At 48.6% G+C, this 20846-nt stretch overlaps 2 protein-coding genes across 4 annotated transcripts in view; both read left to right on the forward strand.

Moving 5' to 3' along the window:
* The window catches only part of LOC144893281 (uncharacterized), a 1021022-nt gene that overhangs the window by 189358 nt on the left and 810818 nt on the right, over positions 1–20846 (forward strand). The gene's annotated exons all lie outside the window — the stretch shown is intronic.
* Positions 1–20846, forward strand: part of HERC4 (HECT and RLD domain containing E3 ubiquitin protein ligase 4) — a 237876-nt gene that overhangs the window by 74720 nt on the left and 142310 nt on the right. For all 3 annotated transcript variants that reach the window (XM_078783317.1, XM_078783318.1, XM_078783316.1), the window contains exon 10: positions 5190–5311. In XM_078783317.1, the coding sequence (XP_078639443.1) occupies positions 5190–5311 (122 nt within the window). The remainder of the gene's footprint in view (positions 1–5189; positions 5312–20846) is intronic.

Below are 20846 nucleotides of genomic sequence, written 5' to 3' on the forward strand. Positions count from 1 at the left end.
TGTGCGCGAGAAAGGTGTGTGACGGACAGGTGCATGAGGAAAGAGTGCGCTGTCAAGAGTAAGGGTGAGTGCGCTGTCAAGAATGGAGGTGAGAGTAGTACGAGTGGCACGGAGCGTGAGTTGGTTGTGACAGGTGAGCGAGGATGTACACCTGGAATGGAAGGATGCACACCTGGAATGGTAGAGCGTGAGTGGGAATGCACGCTGGAATTGGTAGTGAGGCACGTGGTTGGGTGTGCGAATGACGGCACACCTGTGATTGTCACAGAGGAGGTGACCGAGGAGGGGGCGCGAAGAGGTGTGTTGGTGAGGTGTGCGACCAACGAATGTGTGCCAAAGTGTTCGGTGGTCAGGTGTGTGACCAAGGCTGTGAGTGGAATGGGTGTACCTGGGTGTGTAAGGAAAGGTACGAGGAGCATGGAAACGGCTGGATGTGTGAGCAAGGAACGGGCTGCGGGGTGTAAGCGTCCAGGTGAAGCATCGACGTCAGACGGGGTAGAGTTTAGAACGACTTATAGCCGAATCGGGCCCTCGGTGCGTGCTGGGCCTCGCTTTGAACGGCCGCGTCCGTGCTCCACTAGGCGGAGCGGGCGGCCCGATAGAAAGAGTCGTCATGGCGACCACTTTTTGTTGAGGCATTCCGGCAGGTCGAGATCGGGACATTGGATGGCTCCGTGCCGAGAAGGTGCGTGGGATCTCGGCCCGGGTAAACCCCCGTCCCTGCACCGAGTGCCGGACGCATCCAGCCGCTGGCACAGAACAACCCGCATTCATGGCTTGGCTTTACAAAGCCGGGCTTTGGACGGGAATTGGCGCACCGAGAGGCATTAGTGAGTAGACTGGGTGATGAGGTTAGTGTTTTGGACCCAAAATTAGAGAAAAACAAAATTTGATGATTGGCAAAGGATTGGCAGTAGTGATTGGCAGATGATGGGTAGTGATTGGCAAATTTTTGATTTGTTGAAATTTGATGTGCAAAATTGGTAGTGAGAGACCCCCGATGTGGTGGGATGGCAAATCCACCATCCTTCCCATGGTGGGGGCAAATGCGCAATAGATTATGGGGTGTATGGCAGTGAAAACTAGCCCGGGTGGGTTAGGATATTGATAGGGATCTAGCGAAGATGACATTAGGTGACGTTAAGTTTAGTTAGTGACTGATACCTGTAGTGGGGACGCAGGTAGATTAGGTATGGATGATAATGACGTGGGAGCGCAATAGTTTAAAGGGACGACTGGGAAGCGCAAGTTTCAGAAGGGAGTAGTTAGCTGAGATGATGCCGTGTGTGTGAGAATTGAACAGGTGTGATTGCACAGGTGTGCAACTGGACAGGTGTGTGGAGCAGTGTATGAGTAGTGAGTGTGTGGATCAGCGCGAATGCGCTTGGGGAGAGAAGGGTGCAGGCGGCATCAAGAGTGAGAGCACAGGTGTGCAAGTACAGGTGTGTGGAGAGAGTTGGAGTAAGTGGTACGGAGTGGTGTGCATGGTGCGAAGGTGTGAATGGGGGAAGAGTGGACCCCCATCACGGATACCCGGGGCGGGTAGTGTAAGTGTTAGGTAGAGGGTATAGGTAAATTGTGGTTGGATATTGGCATTTGTGGTGCGGTTGCAGAATGGTGTTGCGGATGGGTGCATTAGTGTTGTGGAAATGGCTGGGCGTGTAGCCTGTTAGTGTGTGTAGTTGGTTGGGCACTCCACCACTGTGAGGATGTCGGCCAGGTGAGGCCGCAGGTGGGCTCTGGGAGCCGGTAGTTGTGGATGGGGCCCGAGGATCCGGAGGACGGACCCGGGTAGCCCAGTGCCAGAGAGGGCACCGAGTGGGGAGAGCGCCAGAGGGCCTTCCCCAGGTAGTTAGGTTAGGGTAAGGAGCAGGTAAGCTCGGAGGCAACTGCAGTGGTGGAGGTGTGCAGGTGGGTAGACCCGCTGGGAGAGGTACACGCCACAGCCCGGAAATTGTGCGAAGGCACCGGGAGATGAATCGGGGGAGTGAGACCCCAAATTGAAAAGCACCACAGTTTGGTCAATGGGAATTGGTTTTTAGAACCCATAGTGTAAGAGGGCCAATGGATTGGCAGGGAAAGACCCCGGGTAATGTAAAGTTGTTAAAGTCATTTAGGAAATAGTTAGGATTGATGAACCTGTCGCACCATACGCAGCCACTTACCTATGGTGATGATGACTCCACACCTGTGTTTTCTTTGTTTTGTTGCAGGAAATGAGAATTGCTGTGAGGATTTGTGAGACGCATCACGACGTGGATGAGACATTGGGGTGATTCCATCTCTCCCTCCTTAGGAGGGACTGATGATGAATTGGTGATGACAAATTATGATGTTGAGTTGGAGATGGCAAATTTTGATGAAAGTTGAAAATGGCAAATTTGATTGGTTAGGAGGGAGAGAAGACGAATTTGGTTTATGGGAGGAACGGGGAAGACAGTAGGGACGTTTGTTGATTTGTAAAGTAGATGTTTATGGGTAGTGTTGTGTTTTGTGGATACAGTAAGGGGTAAGGGAGGGGCCATGTAGGTTACCTGGTGGGGGGGGGGGGCGTACAGTAGGAACGTACCTGTCTCACCTGGTTCCCATGTGCCCCCAGTGTGCATTACCTTACATTGCGTGCACTTTTGCGCCCTTACCACCTTACTCACTTGTCTGCTTCTTTTGTCTCCCACCTCCGAGGATCTGGCTTTGGGGCAGAGAGAGAGGAGAGAGAGGTGCTGGCTCCGCAGTTGTGGGCCTGCACTTTCGCTGCTTGCTGCCTGGATCGATACACCATATGGACCGCAATTTTGGTGGCCACCCACAATGGACCGTAGTTCTTTTGCGGCCAAGCACCACCCGTGGATGGACCTATGGGTCAACGTGGCACCTATGCCATACAGGTGAACCACTTTTAGTTGGCCCCCTGACGGCCACAATACAGAAATGGACGCGGTTGGCGCCTTTCTTTATTTTTAAAGAAGCCAGAAGGCCAAGTGCACCACACGAAGAGCAAGAGACACCTGCAGGGTTAGGGGTTGTTGTTTTTATTTTAATGAACAATGGTGACTGCACCGATTGGTGCTTGGGGTGGTGCTTTTGGTGCTTGGAAGGGGTGCTCTGCACATTATTAAAGGCCGTAAGGCCACAGAGCACTCGTGGGTTGGTGTATCGATGCTGGCATGCGTGCTCTCTCTATGCATAACATCTGCATGTGTTCCTCCAAAAACAGGTCCTGGATCGTAGTGTAAATATCAGCGTAGTCTGGTGTGAATAATGCTCCCTACCGGCTGTGTGTTTAGTTTGCGAATTCTTTCCGCGATTCGGTTATCCTGTGGGTGTGTTTCTGTGAGGAGAAGGGTGCAACGTCGCAGGGGGACATATTTACTCATTTGTGAATATCTGTAAAACTGTCGCACTCAGGGTAGAGTTAATAGTAGAGGGAACTACATCTGAGTGCCACACTAAAATAGGTAAAAATTTATCGGGTCGGGACGCCCCGAGGGTAGAGAAGGGTGCAATGTTGCGGATATGGGATTTGGCCTCCATATCCGCTTGTAAATATTCCCCTATTTCCCCAATACTCCCCAACTATCCCCAATCCCCCATTCCCTAGTCCCATTGTCTGTAAACAACACTCTGTAGAACCGACCTTCCCCTTCTTCCCCCATTAAATGTCGTGCCCAGGTCCACCGCATCTCACGTAGACAACTTTCGGACATCTTGCTAGTTATTCTTAGTCTATGTCAGTTAAGGACTCGTTTCCATTAATTCTGACTCTTCGTTGCACCAGAATGTGATTGTATGGCACCAGTAGTGAGTTTAGGACCTCCCCATACCTCCTCCCATCTTCCTCATGAAACAATAACAACAACTACAACCACAGCGGGGGCGGCCGCGGTGCGGGGAGTGTGCGTCCTCACACCGGCTTGGTTAGCCGCCATTGCCATGTGCGCCCACGGGGTTACTACGAAGGGGCTGGCTGTCAGCTCCTCGTCAAGGGCGGAGCCCGGTAACCCCCGCACCCAATAAGAAGCAACGGGCCGATTCCATCTGGGGCGGAGCTAACGAGCCGAGGGCGTGTCACTCCCCGCCGGATATACGCAGCCACTTACCGGACGTGACGTCAGATGCGCCCCCGACTGAAGAAGACAAGTCGCGACCTCCAAGCGCTGAGCGAGCTCCACGCATCGACCCGGTATTGCAGTACCTCCGAGAACGGTGCACCCCCTCCGAGAACGGTGCACCTTGAGCCATCGACGGCCCGCTTTCCTTGCCATCAATCCCCGTGTGAGTCGGTTTTTGTCCTGTTCATCTGTCGTCTGTCGGGGCTATTATAAGAGTGTGTCTAAGTGCCTGTCTTCCTATGCTGTCCCTCTTGTCGTTGTAATCTGACCTTCCGCCCTAATATAACCTCCTCCGGAGGTCTTGAGAACTGAACCCTTGGTGTCGTGTCATTTTAATCCAGCCGTTGTGTCTTTTCCATCATTGATTTAGCATAGCGCGATTTAGTCAACGTTCGAGTATAATCGGGTAACTTGTGCGGACACGGCGGCCATTCCGCTCGGCCCACCATAACATCAAAGTCGTGTCTGTAACAATATATATATATATATATATATATATATAAATTTTAAAAAATCCTCTGTAATATTGCAACAATTAATTATTTGCGTTTACCTGTTTTTATCATCCCCCCTCCCCTCCTTTCCTATGTCCCTTCCCTCATATTATCAGCTCTTCAAAAAACCATCTTCTTTACCCCACCCTTCCCCCACCCCTCCTTTGCTGACTTCCCCCAATTTCCCTTCCATCGTTTCTCTATTCTATCCTCCCTGCTTTTCTTCCTTTTCTAACTTGGTTTCAAACTTTTTTTTTCCTCCCCCCTACATAATATGATTGTGTGAGAACCAGAACCTATCTGACACTTCCACAAATTGAGTTAGATATTGGAGGTGTTACCCTTTTCAATTTTTACTACTTTGTCATTTCATAGGTTCTGGTTTTTACCCACTCGTACGTTAGTGCTCACTTTTACAATGCAGTATTCAGGCATCATTTGGATGAAGCCCAATGCCATTATGTGTCTGAATCCCATTTTGTACAAATACTACTTTTGCAGATAGTCGACTATAAGGGTAAAGTATAGCTTTGAATCGGTATGAGTTATCTGATGGATTGTCACTGGTTTTACATTTGAATGGCAGAACTCTGAGGAGCAAGTAGATTTCCGTGTTCCAGGCAAGAGGAAACGAATCTTGGCACTTACTGAGGAGCTGTTCCAAAAGTGGACAAATGAAAATGATCGTCTACATCCTGAGACAATTAGGTACACTGTCCTTTTCACGACGCACTATGCTTCATCACTGTTTTGCACTAATCCTGGTTCATGCACCTTGTATAGCTGTCACCTTGGATAAAAGTGTTGAGAAGTATTTTGTTCAACTGTTTCATAAAATGAATGCACGTATATGATAGTCTTGAAAATTTTAAACACATACTTTTTTTTTTCCTTCTCAATGTATAATGTGCCTACTTCTGAGCACAACCATTTAAATTAGATTGGATTGTTATTTTGATAGCTTATTGATGTCTAAATTATCCATTTATAACTTTAGCCTTTTCAAAATGATTTTCGATAACCAATTAAAGATCTGAGTGTAACAAGTCCTTTGTCACATACTTTGGCAAAGTGAGATCTCCAGTATGGTAACAATCCATGTCTGTAATCAGGGTCTTCAATTGCTGGGATCCCGGGCTTGATTGTGAAGATTTAAGTTCAAGCAGGAAGTGTTTTATGGTTATTATCGTCAAAATTAAATTTGTTTCAACTTTTTATTTGCCACCATACGTCATTCATAGTCGGTGAAAATCCTTCTACGAGTAGTATATCATCACAACTGAGGTGTTTTTATCTAGGGAGTGCAATGGCTCCAATCATTTGCACGTTCTCTATGTCACCAAAGGTAGACGAAGTTTATGTTTTCACCCATGTCCATCTGTTTGTGAGCAAGATATCTCAAAAGGTTATGGATGGATTTGGACGAAACTTTGTGGACAGGTTGGGTTGGGTGTGTGAATAGGACAAATTCATTCGATTTTGGTGAAGATCCAGATATAATAATTTTAAAAGTGATTCTTCACCATTGAGAGATGGAGCCAAAAACGGTGTGTGTGTGTGAGTGTGTGTGTGTGTGTGTGTGTGTGTGTGTGTGTGTGTGTGTGTGTGTGTGTGTGTGTGTGTGTGTGTGTGTGTGTGTGTGTGTATTGTCATGTGGCTGGCTCATTTAACACCGAGAGTACGCCACGGATGGATAATCAAGCTTACTTTGAGGCGTTTCCAATTCAATGGCGGATCGATACACGAGCCGGGGGATTGGGGAAGGATGCTGCGCTTACCTGTCGGTCCAACGATGTCTTTGCCTGCAAATTAATAAATCAACCAAAAACGGATGTAAAATGTACAGCAGGAATATTTATTACGGACCCGATAACAAAGGACGCGACGATAACTAAATCCCCCAATGAGTGCTCTTACACACAGACTTCAAATACACATGATGGGAGAGATAATAAAATAAATGTTTCATCGTGTTGTGGGATGCGAGCTTATCTGTCTCTTGGTGTAGCGTCAGTCAGGAATCGTCCGGGCTCCAAGCGTGCAGTCCGGCACGGCTCCGATCCTCGGGACCCGCTCGGCTGTCGGCCCTACCAGGCGTCGATGACACCTCTCGCTCGCACGCTGCCGTGCCCACGTCCGCCGGTGCGTGGCGAGCCTCGCGTCCCCGCGTGAAGCGAGCAAGCGGGCGTGCAACGTCGTCCTCGGATTCGGCACGGCCCTCCGATGCACCGAACGTTCGTGGCGAGAGAGTCGCAGATGAAGGGACCAAACTAACAGGGCGAGGCAAGGGCAGAGAAGAACAAGGCAAGAAGAAAGGTCGAGACAGAGGTCCGGGCAGGATGGATCCAGGGATGAGAAGGGAAAAATGTCGGCTCACAAACGTTCACCACTAAAGTCCGGACCAAAGTGACAAAATGTCCGCCGCTCCAAGTCTCTTGTTCGGCGTGCTCTGACGTCATCCAGGCCTCTTCCCAATTCACGAGTCCCCTCCCACCAGCCATGCGACCCGCCCACCAAACCCTCGGCGTCCATCCATCGCGCGGTGGGCATGGCTTCAGCCTGCCTTGAACGATGTTTGCCTGCCATGGTGCCTTTGTACGTGGCTGCTTCCTGTCGGTCTTTTCGGTCAGTCTTATTGTGGCGGAGGGGGATTAATTAATGTGTTGTGTTAATGGGCCTATTGTTACGGGGTCCCCCCCGCCTTACCCCTGGTCTCGGTGGACCTTCGGACCCCGAGAGGGTCCCCGGCAGAAAGATGTTTTTGTCCCTCACTGGAACCAGCAAATGAAAGTCGAGTCAAATGATGAAACCACACCCGGTTATAAGCAAACCATACTATATTATAAATCCCACACAAAGAGCCATACAGCAATGGGGCAATCACCCCTACTTTCAAATCCTACGATAATATCCTTATCAAGCCCCTCAACCCCACACTCACGGCACCTCCCCCAATGTCTCTGCTCCACTCCAAGGCGAAGTTCCAATGTCTCTGTGCGCTCCCGCGATCGGGGAGTCGAGGCCCGATGGTCAATTGAGGCGTCGACGAGCGAGACGACCCCGAGGTCACGTGCTCAGCAGCACAGCGGTGGAGAGGAACCTCACAAAGATTCGAATTGAGGCGTCGACGAGCGAGACGACCCCGAGGTCACGTGCTCAGCCCCCAGAAACACAGCGGTGGAGAGGAACCTCACAAAGATTCGCTCCGACGTACACGTTGCGGTTCAACCCGCGAGCCTCCGTAGAATTCGCCCGTGCCCCTCTCTGGCACGGCCGTTCCCGGCAATCCACCAGGGAATAATGCCCAGCCGACACGACAAAAGCCTGGTCCCTGCAGGGTGCTCGCGTGGCCAGAATGGCGGACGGCTTTTGCTCCAAGCCGGGTTCTCAAGGTCTGGAACCTCGCTGAGAATACCCGGCGACACAGGCTCCCCCCCCCCCCCCCCCCCCCCCCGCACTCCGGCGATATTTCTTATCGACCGAACTTCCTTTTAAGGACGCAAGGTTCCCTCGCACTGTACGTCGAGCGCTCGGCCCGGAGCCTCCACCTCCACCCGGAGTCTCTTTCCGATCTCCTCCCACCTCCCTTTTCTTCGCTCCACCTCTTCCGGTCTCGATCCGGATTTCCTTTAAACAACAACAATCCCAATACTTGGACCCACAATAATAATAACAACACTAGGAATGAGTGCCGAACCCGTAACACTATCTAATGTATAAGAGTGCGTTGCCATGTGGGACACAGGTATGATCACAGCGGTTTTTTTTTTTTGGGGGGGGGGTGGGGGGTTTGTATACTGAATCGAGGCTCGTGAAAGAGCTAACATTTACTTCACAAACAAATCAACCAGACAAACAAAATATATAAAAAGAGGGAGCGGAAGACGAGATGGGGAGAGAAGGGGAAGCACACAAACACAACATTTGAGAGCAGGGAGATATGTGGAAGGGAGAGGGCTTGGGGGGAGGAGGCATGGGAAGGGGGGGTTTCACATACAATGGAGTCTTATCCTTATTCCCGAGAACTATTTATCATGCCCCACTCCTCGTAATGGGGACGAAGACACACTTAATCCGACATACGGGCTAGACAGGTCCTCTACTTATTTACATCGAGATGGTTCTCGGTACCCACGACAACCGGAGCACCTACCTATGCAGATCTACCTGGATCTAGATATTCCCTGCTAGGTTCACTGCAGGCGCTACCATTCCAGTCTTAGCACTTGCTGTCTCACACCTAATTAACCTATGAAATAAATCAGGAGGGCTGTGGGAAGTGGGCCGAAGCTACCTACCTATGCTCCTTAACATGCTTACCCCCTTAACCAACCATGCATTTCTAATATTTACAATGATTAAGATTCGTCGTTCCTGCGGAGGAAGGGAAACAAGAAACACGCAAAACTAATTATTATTTTTTATTTTTATTTTTTATTTTTTTTTGTATACAAGATCGAGGCTCGTGAAAGAGCTAACATTAATCACACAAAAAGACAAACCGACACACAAAACACAAAAAACAAGGGGAGCGGCAGACAAGATGGGGAGAGAGGGGGAAGGACACAAAAGAGAGGGGGAAGAGGGGGAAGGACACAAACACAACATTTGAGAGCAGGGACATCGGGAGGACTTGGGGGGAGGTGGGAGAGGATTAAAACATATGAACACTGCAAGGACTCTGGGGTGAATTACCGGGGGTAGAAAAGATCAAGGTTTTCGATGGGGGACGATAAGAGATGGTGGTGAACAGCTGTTTTAAAGACCTGGAGGGAGGAGTGGGATTGAAGGGAGTGGGGGAGTTTGTTCCAGAGGCGGGAGAAAAGGGGAATGAAAGAGTGAAGGTGAGCAGAGAGCCTAGACTTTGGCAGTTTAACCATAAGAGGGTTGCAGGCAGATCTTGTGCGACCTGAAGGAATATTGGGGGGACAGAGCACAGAGAGAGCTGGGGGAGCAAGGCCGGAGAGGAGTCGGTAGAAGACAGAAAGACCACCAACCTGCCTGCGGTGAGTGAGTGAAAGGCCCTCGGCGTTGACTACATCGCAGGAGATTCCAATGATTCTGAAAGCTTTGGCCTCAACAGCGTGAAGCCGAGCAAGGTGTGAGGCAGGAGCACCAGCCCAGAGGGGGGAACAGTATTCCATTGAGCTGCGGATGAAAGCCTTGTATGTGGTGAGGAGCTCAGGTGTGCCAAGGAAGGACTTCGCACGACGGAGGATGCCCAGTCGGCGACTGGCTTTGGAGGCCAGCTTGGAAATGTGGTTTTCCCAAGAAAGATCATGGCAGATAGTGAGATTTAACCACAAACTTAACCTTGTTCAAAACTTTAAAAATTCCAAAAACTCTATTAAACATTTGTACAACCCCTTCCTACAGACCGCGTCCCCCCGGTGGATGCCACAAGATGCAACGTTACCTGCGGGGCCATCCCAATGCACCCCAAATTTCCGCGGGCCCTGTCGTGGTGTTACAGGTGAGTGACATGGCTCGGTGGATTTCGCCCGCATTCATTCTACACAAACCCATAACCATTCACTCACATTCCATAAATCATTAAGGCACCAAAAATCATTGCAACTACTTATTTCACCCCCCTGCAGGACTCCTGATGGCATAGATGTCATTTCCGTGTGTGCATTTCTCTACTGGGCAGCGGGGAGGTACTGTACAACCAAGATGGTGGGGGCACTTCAGGCCTTGGTGCCCGCAGTCCAAACACAAGTCACTCGACTTACAAATTCATTGCCCCCCCCCCCCCTTTACCTCTTGGCTCCGTGACAGTCAAACAGTCCCTTTCTGCCGTTACTCTGCCGGTGGGGGTCTCCACGCTCCAGGCTCTGTTGCCTCCTGCCTCCTTGCAGCTACACAGGTCGCAGGGAGTCTCCCACCCCAAGGCGCCCAAACAGACCCTCCACCGACATGCTCCAATTTCCAGTCACCACTGGCTGCCAGGGGTAATTTCCGCAGAGGGGGGGGTCGCAGTCATCGTTCCTCAGAGCTTGATCCGTAACTGTGGATACGCACACCTTCCCCACCCACAATATCCCCAAAACACATTTCCTCCCCCGCTGCCATTCAATTTTCCAACACATTTCCAAAGATGGTACGAAAGAGTTGTTGCAAGAGTTGCCATGGCCTGCTATTATGTGAAATGCCATATTCACTTTTAAATCGCATTTTCAAAACGCAATAGTCATCACTCGCACTCCATTTAGTTTCCATTCTCACGACCACATGGAAACGCAACGCTTCTACAGATAAACAATCGCCATCCACAAGACACTGTGTGGTACACATTCCATCCCCCCTCACCAGCCACGTCATCACTCTCACCCGCCCCCGACTTCAAATTACATGTCCCCCAATTTACATAAGCAAGTCCTGAAGCCTGGGACAGTAAACATCAAGGCCTTTACCCCTACCTTGATGTGCAGGTATTCACCGGTTGGTCAGGTCCAAAGTGCCATCCACCCTCAAAATCCCAAAATTTCTCATTGGGCCTACCAAACTCACCAAATTTCCCTTTTGTCCCCACTGTACTGGCAGGTATGTGGATCCGCATCAAACGGTGAACTGTTCTCAACAACTACATGTGGCTATGACAGCTCTGCACTTCTACCGTGCAAGGTTCATCAGGACAAGCTGAGCAGTCGAAACGCCAACATGGCCCATGAGTGTCCATAAGGGCGTGACCCACCATCCATCCTTCGCCCCCCCTGCGAGGAACACAGGTGCTCTAGCCTCAGCTGGCCAATGTGGTGAGTCACTGAGGGTGCCTGACCAATGTGGTGAGTCACTGGCCAATGTGGTGAGTCACTGTGGTGAGAGGGTGCCTGCTGCCAACACCACCACACTCACAGCCTCGGCCCTGGGGGAGACGGTCGCAGTGTGTGGCATCCACACTCACGTCACCCACGCCGTCTTCATCCCCCAGTCCACACAACTGCAGCCCCCAGTGCCCACCCACACTTGACCACGCCAAGGTCCAGCAGACAGCCATGCTCCACCAGGAGACTCCTCCAGAAGACATGGTCCACACACCTCGGACACCCACAGCACCACGTTGACCCCCAAACTACACAACTACATCACCACAACCTCGCGTCCCAAACATTGGCGCAATCGCCCCCATAACCAGTTGAAGGCTGTGACGTGCTAGCCTGTCAATTTCATCCCAGCCTCCAACACTTTGGTCTAACACACCTGGATCAATAATGGTGTCACTGATTTCAGTGACCACCATGGCATTTCAAAATCCACTCTTAAATTTACATCTAACCCTCAGATTACACATGCCAAATATTTTTCACATTTTACTAATCTCACCAAAGAAGGATGCTTTTCCATACACATGCCAGCCGAGCATGGACCATATGCTCGGTACGTTACACATTCTCGATTCATCAATCCCATGGCTCTCTTCCCAAGCCAAGATTCCACAAATCATAACAGATCATCTGTGGAAGGTCACTCTCACCCCATTACGTTCCACAGATGCTCTAATGGTTGTCCGGTGGACTATAATCCATTCCTGTCCATGCAGATTGACTCGCGTCCATAGACCAGCACAGCTTGGCAGGTCACCACATGTTGGCTGTCCCAGAGTCTCAGGGAGAGGGTGTCAGGCCGCATGCCTGGGCGGTCACCACATCAGGCCCTTGGTGGCCGTCCGTGATGCTACCACCAAAGCGCGACCCACAACACCTCTCCCTCGTGGTCCTCGTAATACGCCACCCTAGGCCTGTGAGAAACCACCTCGGACCCCCTGGAGGTCTTCACACCCACCAGGGTCCGGTGACCCTGCTGGCCCGAGACACCTGCTCGGGCGTCACCCCGCTGGACAAGGGATGCCACACTCCACCAGACCCACTGTGGGGCCCAGGCCATACCACAACACCCATGGCTGGATCCCACGTCCAAATCTCGCCAGCCCAGCCCCCCCGCCACCCCCTACTGGCTGGCATCACAAAATTTTGAAAGGGGCAACTTTTCCCCGAGGCCATCCCCAATGACCTCTCCAGGTCCAAATTCTGCAGCCCGGGAACAAATTCCCACCAGGGCTGTTCCAAATCCAATTCCCATTTGATTTTAAATTTTCTTTTTAAATTTTTAGCCTCGTGTTTCCAATAACCACAGCTGCAGGTAACAACCCCTCCCTCAGGTTGTTCTTCCCCTCCCTGCAGCTGCTCCAAATTCCCTACGGGGACCAAATCGTCGGAGGCTCGATCTCCCGACTCACCAAGGTACAAATCCAGCTCGGCGCCAACACACTCCCCCTGCTGGGTATTCCATTTCGGAGCCTCCTGTACCCAATTGTCATGCATGGTGAGGGTCCCTTCAGTCACCTCAACCGCCTCCTTGGACAGACTCACCTCAACCCCCAAACTCCTTTGGGCCTGGTCAACCTTGTCCTCCATGGGACTGTCCCAGTTCCCCAACCGCTGGATCAAATCATTTACATCATCATCCCCCCCCCATTCCCAATCAGTTCTGGCCCCCATAGGCCTCCATCAACACCCACCCAGTTCGGTTCCACCACACTGACCTCCAATACTCTTACCCCCTGTTGCTTTGTTTGAACCACCGCCCTGGCACAGCAAGGATTCAAATTGCTCCCCCTGTTGGTGTGTTGAGGCATCTACCCGGCCCGATAACTTTCCAGGCCTCCATGTGGGAAACATTCCCCAGTTACTTCCAAACATTATAAATTTCCTTCCCCACCATCCCCATTAACCTCCACACATGCAGTCTCCCGTTTTAATTTGATTCCCGTCACAATTCCCTGCTCCTGTGCCCCACGTTAATCATTATTTTGTTACTTTCTTCATTTCATTTGTTTGTTCACATGGGGTTCCCGTTTCTTTAATCTGAACATCCAATCTTTCACTACCTCCCCTCATTATCCCCATCAACCCATCAATTTTTCCGGTTTGAGCATTAATTTCCTCATTCATTTCCTTCATTTCAATCTTTTGTTCATCCATTTTTTTTTATTCAATCCCCCCCCATCTCTCCCTTTAATTCATTTTTCATTTCTCCCATATTGTTACTCATTCCCTCAAATTTATCGTTCATTCCCTTCAGTATTTGATCAATTACGGCCTAGAAGGCGTTCGGGATCATTTCTGTGGCGGGGGAGGTTCCATTACTATCCTCTACTCCAGTTTTCGGCCCACTTCCAATCCTGTCGGCATTTCGCTCATGCACGTCCAAATCGGCGTCCTCCATTACGCCACCGGTTGAAGCGCTTCCCGCTCGTGTATTTTACCTCAGGAATAAAACAGATTTTTAAATTTTTGAACCGCGATTTCAGGTTTCGCACACTCCAATTGACTATTAAAATTGATCGCCTATGACTAAAAAAAATTGCGTCCGAATGCCTGGCGTGAAGTACGCCCGACCGTGTCGATCTCGCCCATGGACAAAAAGTTGTCAGTCGGGCCCAAATCCTCACTTCCTGACACCAGTTGTCTTGTGGCTGGCTCAGTTAACACCGAGAGTACGCCACGGATGGATAATCGAGCTTACTTTAAGGCGTTTCCAATTCAATGACGGATCGATACACGAGCCGGGGGATTGGGGAAGGATGCCGCGCTTACCTGTCAGTCCGACGATGTCTTCGCATGCAAATTAATAAATCGACCAAAAACGGATGTAAAATGTACAGCAGGAATATTTATTACGGACCTGATAACAAAGTACGCGACGATAACTAAATCCCCTAATGAGCGCTCTCACACACAGCCTTCAAATACACATGATGGGAGAGATAATAAAATTAATGTTTCGTCGTGTTGTGGAATGCGAGCTTATCTGTCTCTTGGTGTAGCGTCAGTCAAGATTCGTCCGGGCTCCTAACGTGCAGTCCGGCACGGCTCCGATCCTCGGGACCCGCTCGGCCGTCGGCGTGACCAGGCCTCGTGTCCACGCGCGAGGCTAGTGATCGGGCGTGCAACGTCCTCCTCGGATTCGGCACGGCCCTCCAATGCACCCAATGTTCGTGGTGAGAGAGTCACAGATGAAGGGACCAAACGATCAGGGCGAGGCAAGGGCAGAAGAACAAGGCAAGGAGAAAGGTCGAGACAGAGGTCCGGGCAGGATGGATCCAGGGATGAGAAGGGAAAAATGTCGGCTCACAAACGTTCACCACCAAAGTCCGGACCAAAGTGACAAAATGTCCGCCTCTCCAAGTCTCTTGTTCGGCATGCTCTGACGTCATCCGGCGTCCATCCATCATGCCCACCAAACCCTCGGCGTCCATCCATCACGTGGTGGGCGTGGCCTCAGCCTGCCTTGTACGATGTTTGCCTGCCATGGCGCCGTTGTACGCGGCCGCTTCCTGTCGGTCTTTTCGGTCAGTCTTATTGTGCGGAGGGGGATTAATTAATGTGTTCTGCTAATGGGCCTATCTAATGTATAAGAGTGCGTTGCCATACGGGACACAGGTGTGATCACAGAAGTTTCACATACAATGGAGTCTTATGCTTATTCCCCAGAACTATTTATCATGCCCCTCTCCTCGTAATGGGGACGAAGACACACTTAATCCGACATACGGGCTTGACAGGTCCTCTACTTATTTACATTGAGATGGTTCTAGCTACACACGACAACCGGAGCACCTCCTTATGCAGATCTACCTGGATCTAGATCTTCCCCCCTACTCCAAATTCATAACACAGCCCCATATGTGTTACATATATATATATACAGTCACGTGAAAAAGTAAGTGCACCCCATGTAAAGTTTTGACTTTTTCAACATATTTCAACACACAGCTATTTGATCTTCATTTCAACAATATTGACAGATAAAGGTGATATAATATAACAAATATCATGAAACATTTACATTTTGTAGTCCATTGTATAATTTAAATAAACATAAATGCAAATTTCACATATGGAAAAAGGAAGTACACCCTTGGCTCTAATAGGTGGTATTGCCCCCTTTGGCAGACACAACCTCAAGTAGGCGTTTCTTATAACTGTCTACCAGTCTCTGGCATTGACTGGGAGAAATTTTTGCCCACTCCTCCATGCAGAATTCTTTCAGCTGTGTGATATTTGAGGGGTTTCCTGCATGCACAGCTTGTTTCAAATCCCCCCACAACATCTCGATGGGATTTAGATCCGGGCTTTGACGTGGCCATTCCAGAACCCTCCATTTCTTTCTTTTCAGCCATTCCTTGGTGGATTTACTGGTATGTTTTGGGTCATTGTCATGTTGCAAGGTCCACCTTTGGTTGAGCTTCAACTCTCCGACAGATGGCCTCACTGGTACAATGAAGAATTCATCGTGGATTCTATGATGGTGAGCTGCCCAGGCCCTGATGCAGCAAAGCTGCCCCAAACCATAATATTTCCACCACCATGCTTTACAGTTGGTATCAGGTTCTTGTGGTCAAATGCTGTCTTTGGTTTTCGCCAAACATGTCTTCTGGTACTGTGGCCAAATAGCTCTACCTTTGACTCATCTGTCTTTGCCTCGGTGTTCATTGGCAAACTTTAGTCTTGCCCTGATGTTCTTTCTGGACAGCAAAGGTTTCCTCCTGGCACACCTCCCATGTGGATCAAATTTGTGCAGCCTCTTTCTAATGGTAGACTTGTGCACTTTGACATCAACAGTGGCAAGAGCTACCTGTAGGTCCTGTGATGACATTCTGGGGTTCTTAGAGACTTCTTTCAGCATCTTGCAGTCTGCTCTCGGGCTGAACCTGCTGGGGCGGCCTGGCCTGAACAAGTTGGCAGTTGTTTGGAATCTTCTCCACTTGTAGATGATCTTCCGGACAGTCGAATGATTGATTTCAAATTGTTTGGAGATCTTTCTAAATCCCTTCCCAGACTCGTAGGCATCTATAACCTTCTTTCTGAAGGCCTCAGAGAGCTCTTTTGATCTAGGCATGGTGACGCCGCACACTTCAACAACAAAGAGCAAACCAAACTAAATGTCTGAGGTTTAAATAAGACAGGTTCCTCCAAGATCCTCTCTTATGATGTTCTAATCCTTTGCACCTGAGCTGGTGCACCTGATTCTAATTTTAGGTATTTGAAGTAGTGATAAATGTAGGGGTGTACTTACTTTTTCCACATGTGAAATTTGCATTTATGTTTATTTAAATTATACAATGGACTACAAAATGTAAATGTTTCATGATATTTGTTATGTTATATCACCTTTATCTATCAGTATTGTTGAAATGAAGATCAAATAGCTGTATGTTGAAATATGTTGAAAAAGTCAAAACTTTACATGGGGTGTACTTACTTTTTCACGTGACTGTATATATATATATAAAGTAATGACTTGCAGTTGGGATTAAAATCCAATTAATCCATTTTGAGTTCTCCAACCTTTAATGAGCAAATAAACAACTTTCGATCAGCAACACGGATAAACGTGCATCCACTGACCTTTCTCAAGAGTAAAGCAAAACAACTCTATACCCTCCCTTATATAAGGGGAAAAGGGTGGGTTCACCGAAACCACCAATGAATGCCATTCTGGAACAACTCATGCCATTCAAATTTAAACCGTAAATCAAAACCAAAACCGTTGAACCAACTGAAACCACATATTGGCATGTTACATCAAAACAACCATTAAATCACATGTTGAATCAAACGTAGCACAAAAACCATAACGTAGCACAATTCAAATAACTCGATGAAAAAAAAACAAAAAAAACATGATGAATTGCTTCAAGTGATGGTGGTACTTAAACGAATTAAGCTAAACGGATATATCTCAACCCTCAAGTAAGCATATCTACCCAGGTGACAGCAACCGAGGTAATAACTTGTATGCTTGGTGATGCAGTTTCTCTGGTACGTTTCTGCATGAGAGGGACAAACACGAGTTGTAAGTCAAGCACCTGTGGTTACATGAGGCTATTGGGAAGACCTTTCCTTCCATCAGTTTCACCCTTGAAAAGGAACAGAATGGATCCATCGCTTTCCTGGACACCATGGTGACGAGATCCGAGAGGAAACTTGAATATAACTGTTTACAGGAAACCCACTCGCACTGACCGGTACTTGGATTTTGACTCTTGCCATCCCATGGACCACAAACGAGCTGTTGTGCACACCCTCCTTAAAAGGGCATGTTATTTACCATCAACAATCAAAGAAAAAAGAGAGAGGTAAAACATCTACAAGATGTGCTGAAGACCAATGGCTACGCGGACAGATTAATACCAAAAAGGGATGCAATTTTGGCAAAGCCTCACAATAGGACTGTCCCACAGGAACAACCAAAAGGTTATTGTGTTTTGCCTTTTGTGCTGGGGGTGTCCCAAAGGATTGGCAGGGTTTTAAAATTGGCAGGTGTGAGGGTAAGTTACAAACCTATGTTCACCATGAAACAGGCACTTATGCATATCAAGGATAAGCTTCCCAGGAATGACCGGGCAGGGGTGGTATACAGGATTCCCTGTGGTTGTGGGGTGGAATATTATATTGTAGAGACAGGGAGAACATTATGACAATGGGTCAATGAGCATTGCAAGGCCTTTGAGTGCAACTTTCCAAAGAGATGCAACTTTCCAAAAGTGCAACTTTCCAATTTTATATATTTTGTTTGTCTGGTTGATTTGTTTGTGAAGTAAATGTTAGCTCTTTCACGAGCCTCGATTCAGTATACAAAAAAAAAAAAAAAATCTGCCATTGCCAAACATGGTCTGAAGGCTGGCCATGTTCCCCTATGGGATAATGCCAGCATTTTTGGTGCAACCCCCAGTAAATGAAGAAGGAGGATTTTGGAGGCATGGCATGTGGAGGAGTCTGTTGTGTCTCTCACAGAGGAAGTGCTTGACTTACCACTAGCGTTTGTCCCTCTCATGCAGAAACGTACCAGAGAAACTGCGTCGCCAAGCATATAAGTTATTACCTCGGTTGCTGTCACCTGGGTATATATTATGCTTACTTTAGGTTTGCGATATATCGTTTAGCTTAATTTGTTGAAGTACCACCATCACTTGAAGCAATTAATAATGTTAATTTGTTTTTTTTCATCGAGTTATTTGAATTAATGCATGTTATGTTTGATTCAAGTGTGATTTAACGGTTGTTTTGATGTAACATCCCAATGTGTGGTTTGAGTTGGTTCAACAGTTTTGGTTTTGATTTACGGTTTAAATTTGAATGACACGAGTTGTTCCAGAATGGCATTGATTGGTGGTTTCGGTGTCCCCACCCTTGTGAACACATAACATTACGTGGTTCTTTCACCAAGGAAGGACACGAGAAGCAAAAGTCGAACTCCGGTTTTCCGGTTCCTCGGGCGAGTGAAACGTACTTCGAGCTCTCCACGGCATTGAAGTTTAAGTGTTTTCCCATTCTTGTCTTTGTCAAATTTCCACTGGTTATTTTGCTGTGTATGTGTTATTGTGTGTTTCTGGTTGGTATTTGTTTGTAATTCGTACAAACTTGTGTGTAGTTAATCGTTTTCTTGGTCGTATCTCGTGCGCGGCCTGGTAACTTGGGGCTTCCCTCCCCCCGTCGGTGTTTTGTCGATTTGGGTTCTTTCCTTCGCTGTATTGCTTGTCTTTTATTTTATTTTCTCCCCCTCACCTCACCTCCCTAGACAAATAATTCTATATTGATTCTTTCTCTCCTCCCGGACACGTGCTTGTTCGCTCTTCTCCTCGTCTCGACTTGTGCCCCGCCCCCTGAATCTCGTTTTTCTTCCGCCTCTGCTCCTTCTTTCTCAAATCCACGTTCTCGCTTGGAGACTTTTCCCAGATTGTTTTTCATGGTTTTCATGGTTCTGTTTGGATATTGTTGGAATATGTTTAAACCGCAGCCGTGATGCTGACGCCGCCCCCCCCCCCCCCCGAATTTCCATGTTTTAAACGTTTCCCAGTGTGTACCCTGGTCAGAATAGGTACACCGTATCCCTGCGGTGTCGTAAGAGACGACTAAGAGGGTTGGCGTCAGGAAGGGCATCCGGCCATAAAAACATTGCCTCAAAAAGAGAACCATGACAATTACAACTACATATGGGCAGGTTACAGCCCGTAGTGGAGATCGGTTTCTGAGGTTTGGGACATGGAATGTAGGGACAATGACAGGGAGATCAGGAGAAGTGGTGGAAGTATTGGTCAGAAGAAGAGTGGACATATGTTGTGTGCAAGAGACAAGATGGAAGGGAAGTGGTGTGAGAATGGTGAAGGGTAGGCAGGGACAGAAATACAAGTTTGTGTGGCAAGGGTGCCCGGAGGGCGTGAATGGTGTTGGTGTCCTGTTTTCTGAGGAGTTTGTAGACAGTGTGGTGAGTGTGACTAGAGTGAGTGATAGGTTGACGATGGTGAAAATGATGATTGGAAAGCTCTTGGTGAACGTCATCTCGGGATATGCTCCGCAGGTTGGTCGAAGCAATGAAGAGAAGGACAAGTTCTGGTGTGCGATAGAGAAGCTGATGGAAAACGTGAAAGATGAGGAAGTTGTTGTGGTGGGAGGAGACCTGAATGGACATGTGGGAAGGAGTATGGATGGTTTTGAGGGAGTTCATGGGGGTTACGGATATGGTGTGAGAAATGGAGAAGGTGAAAGGATTTTGGAGTTTCCTGATGGAGCTGATTTGTTGATTTGTAACACTCAGTTCCAGAAAGAGGATAATAAGCTTGTTACATACACGTCAGGTGGGTCGACGACAACCGTTAACTACCTGATGGTGCGTAGGCAAGATAGGGGGCACCTCCGGGACACAAAGGTGATCCCGGGGGAGGAGGCTGTTTCACAGCACCACTTGGTTGTCTACGACATAAGGGTCAAAGGTGCGAGGAGAGCGCGGCGGGTGAAGTACCAACCAAGAATGAAAGTGTGGAGGTTGAAAGAGGTGACAGTAAGGGAGGCATTAAAAGAGAGGCTGAGTAGGGTAGAGGATGATGTGGTTGAGCTTGAAAGTGGTTGGATGTCAATGAAAGCTAGTCTGTTGGGAGCCGTTGGTGAGGTATGTGGATGGACAAAAGGACCACCGAGGCACTCGGAAACATGGTGGTGGGATGATGAAGTTGGAAAGAGGATTGAAGAGAAGAGGAAGAAGTTCAAGGAGTGGCAGAAGGCGAAGTGTACGGGAGCAGAAACAGCAGAGCATGAAAGTTATAAGGCAGCCAGGAAGGCTGCAAAGAAAGAGGTAGCAAAGGCGCAGGAGGCATGTAGGAAAATGTTCGGAGAACGCTTGGATTCGGAAGAGGGTCAGAAAGCAGTATTCAGGATTGCAAAGCACATAGCGAAAGAGA

This window comes from Myxine glutinosa, chromosome 8 (genome assembly GCF_964187855.1).
Source record: "Myxine glutinosa chromosome 8, kmMyxGlut1.1, whole genome shotgun sequence".
Taxonomy (NCBI): domain Eukaryota; kingdom Metazoa; phylum Chordata; class Myxini; order Myxiniformes; family Myxinidae; genus Myxine; species Myxine glutinosa.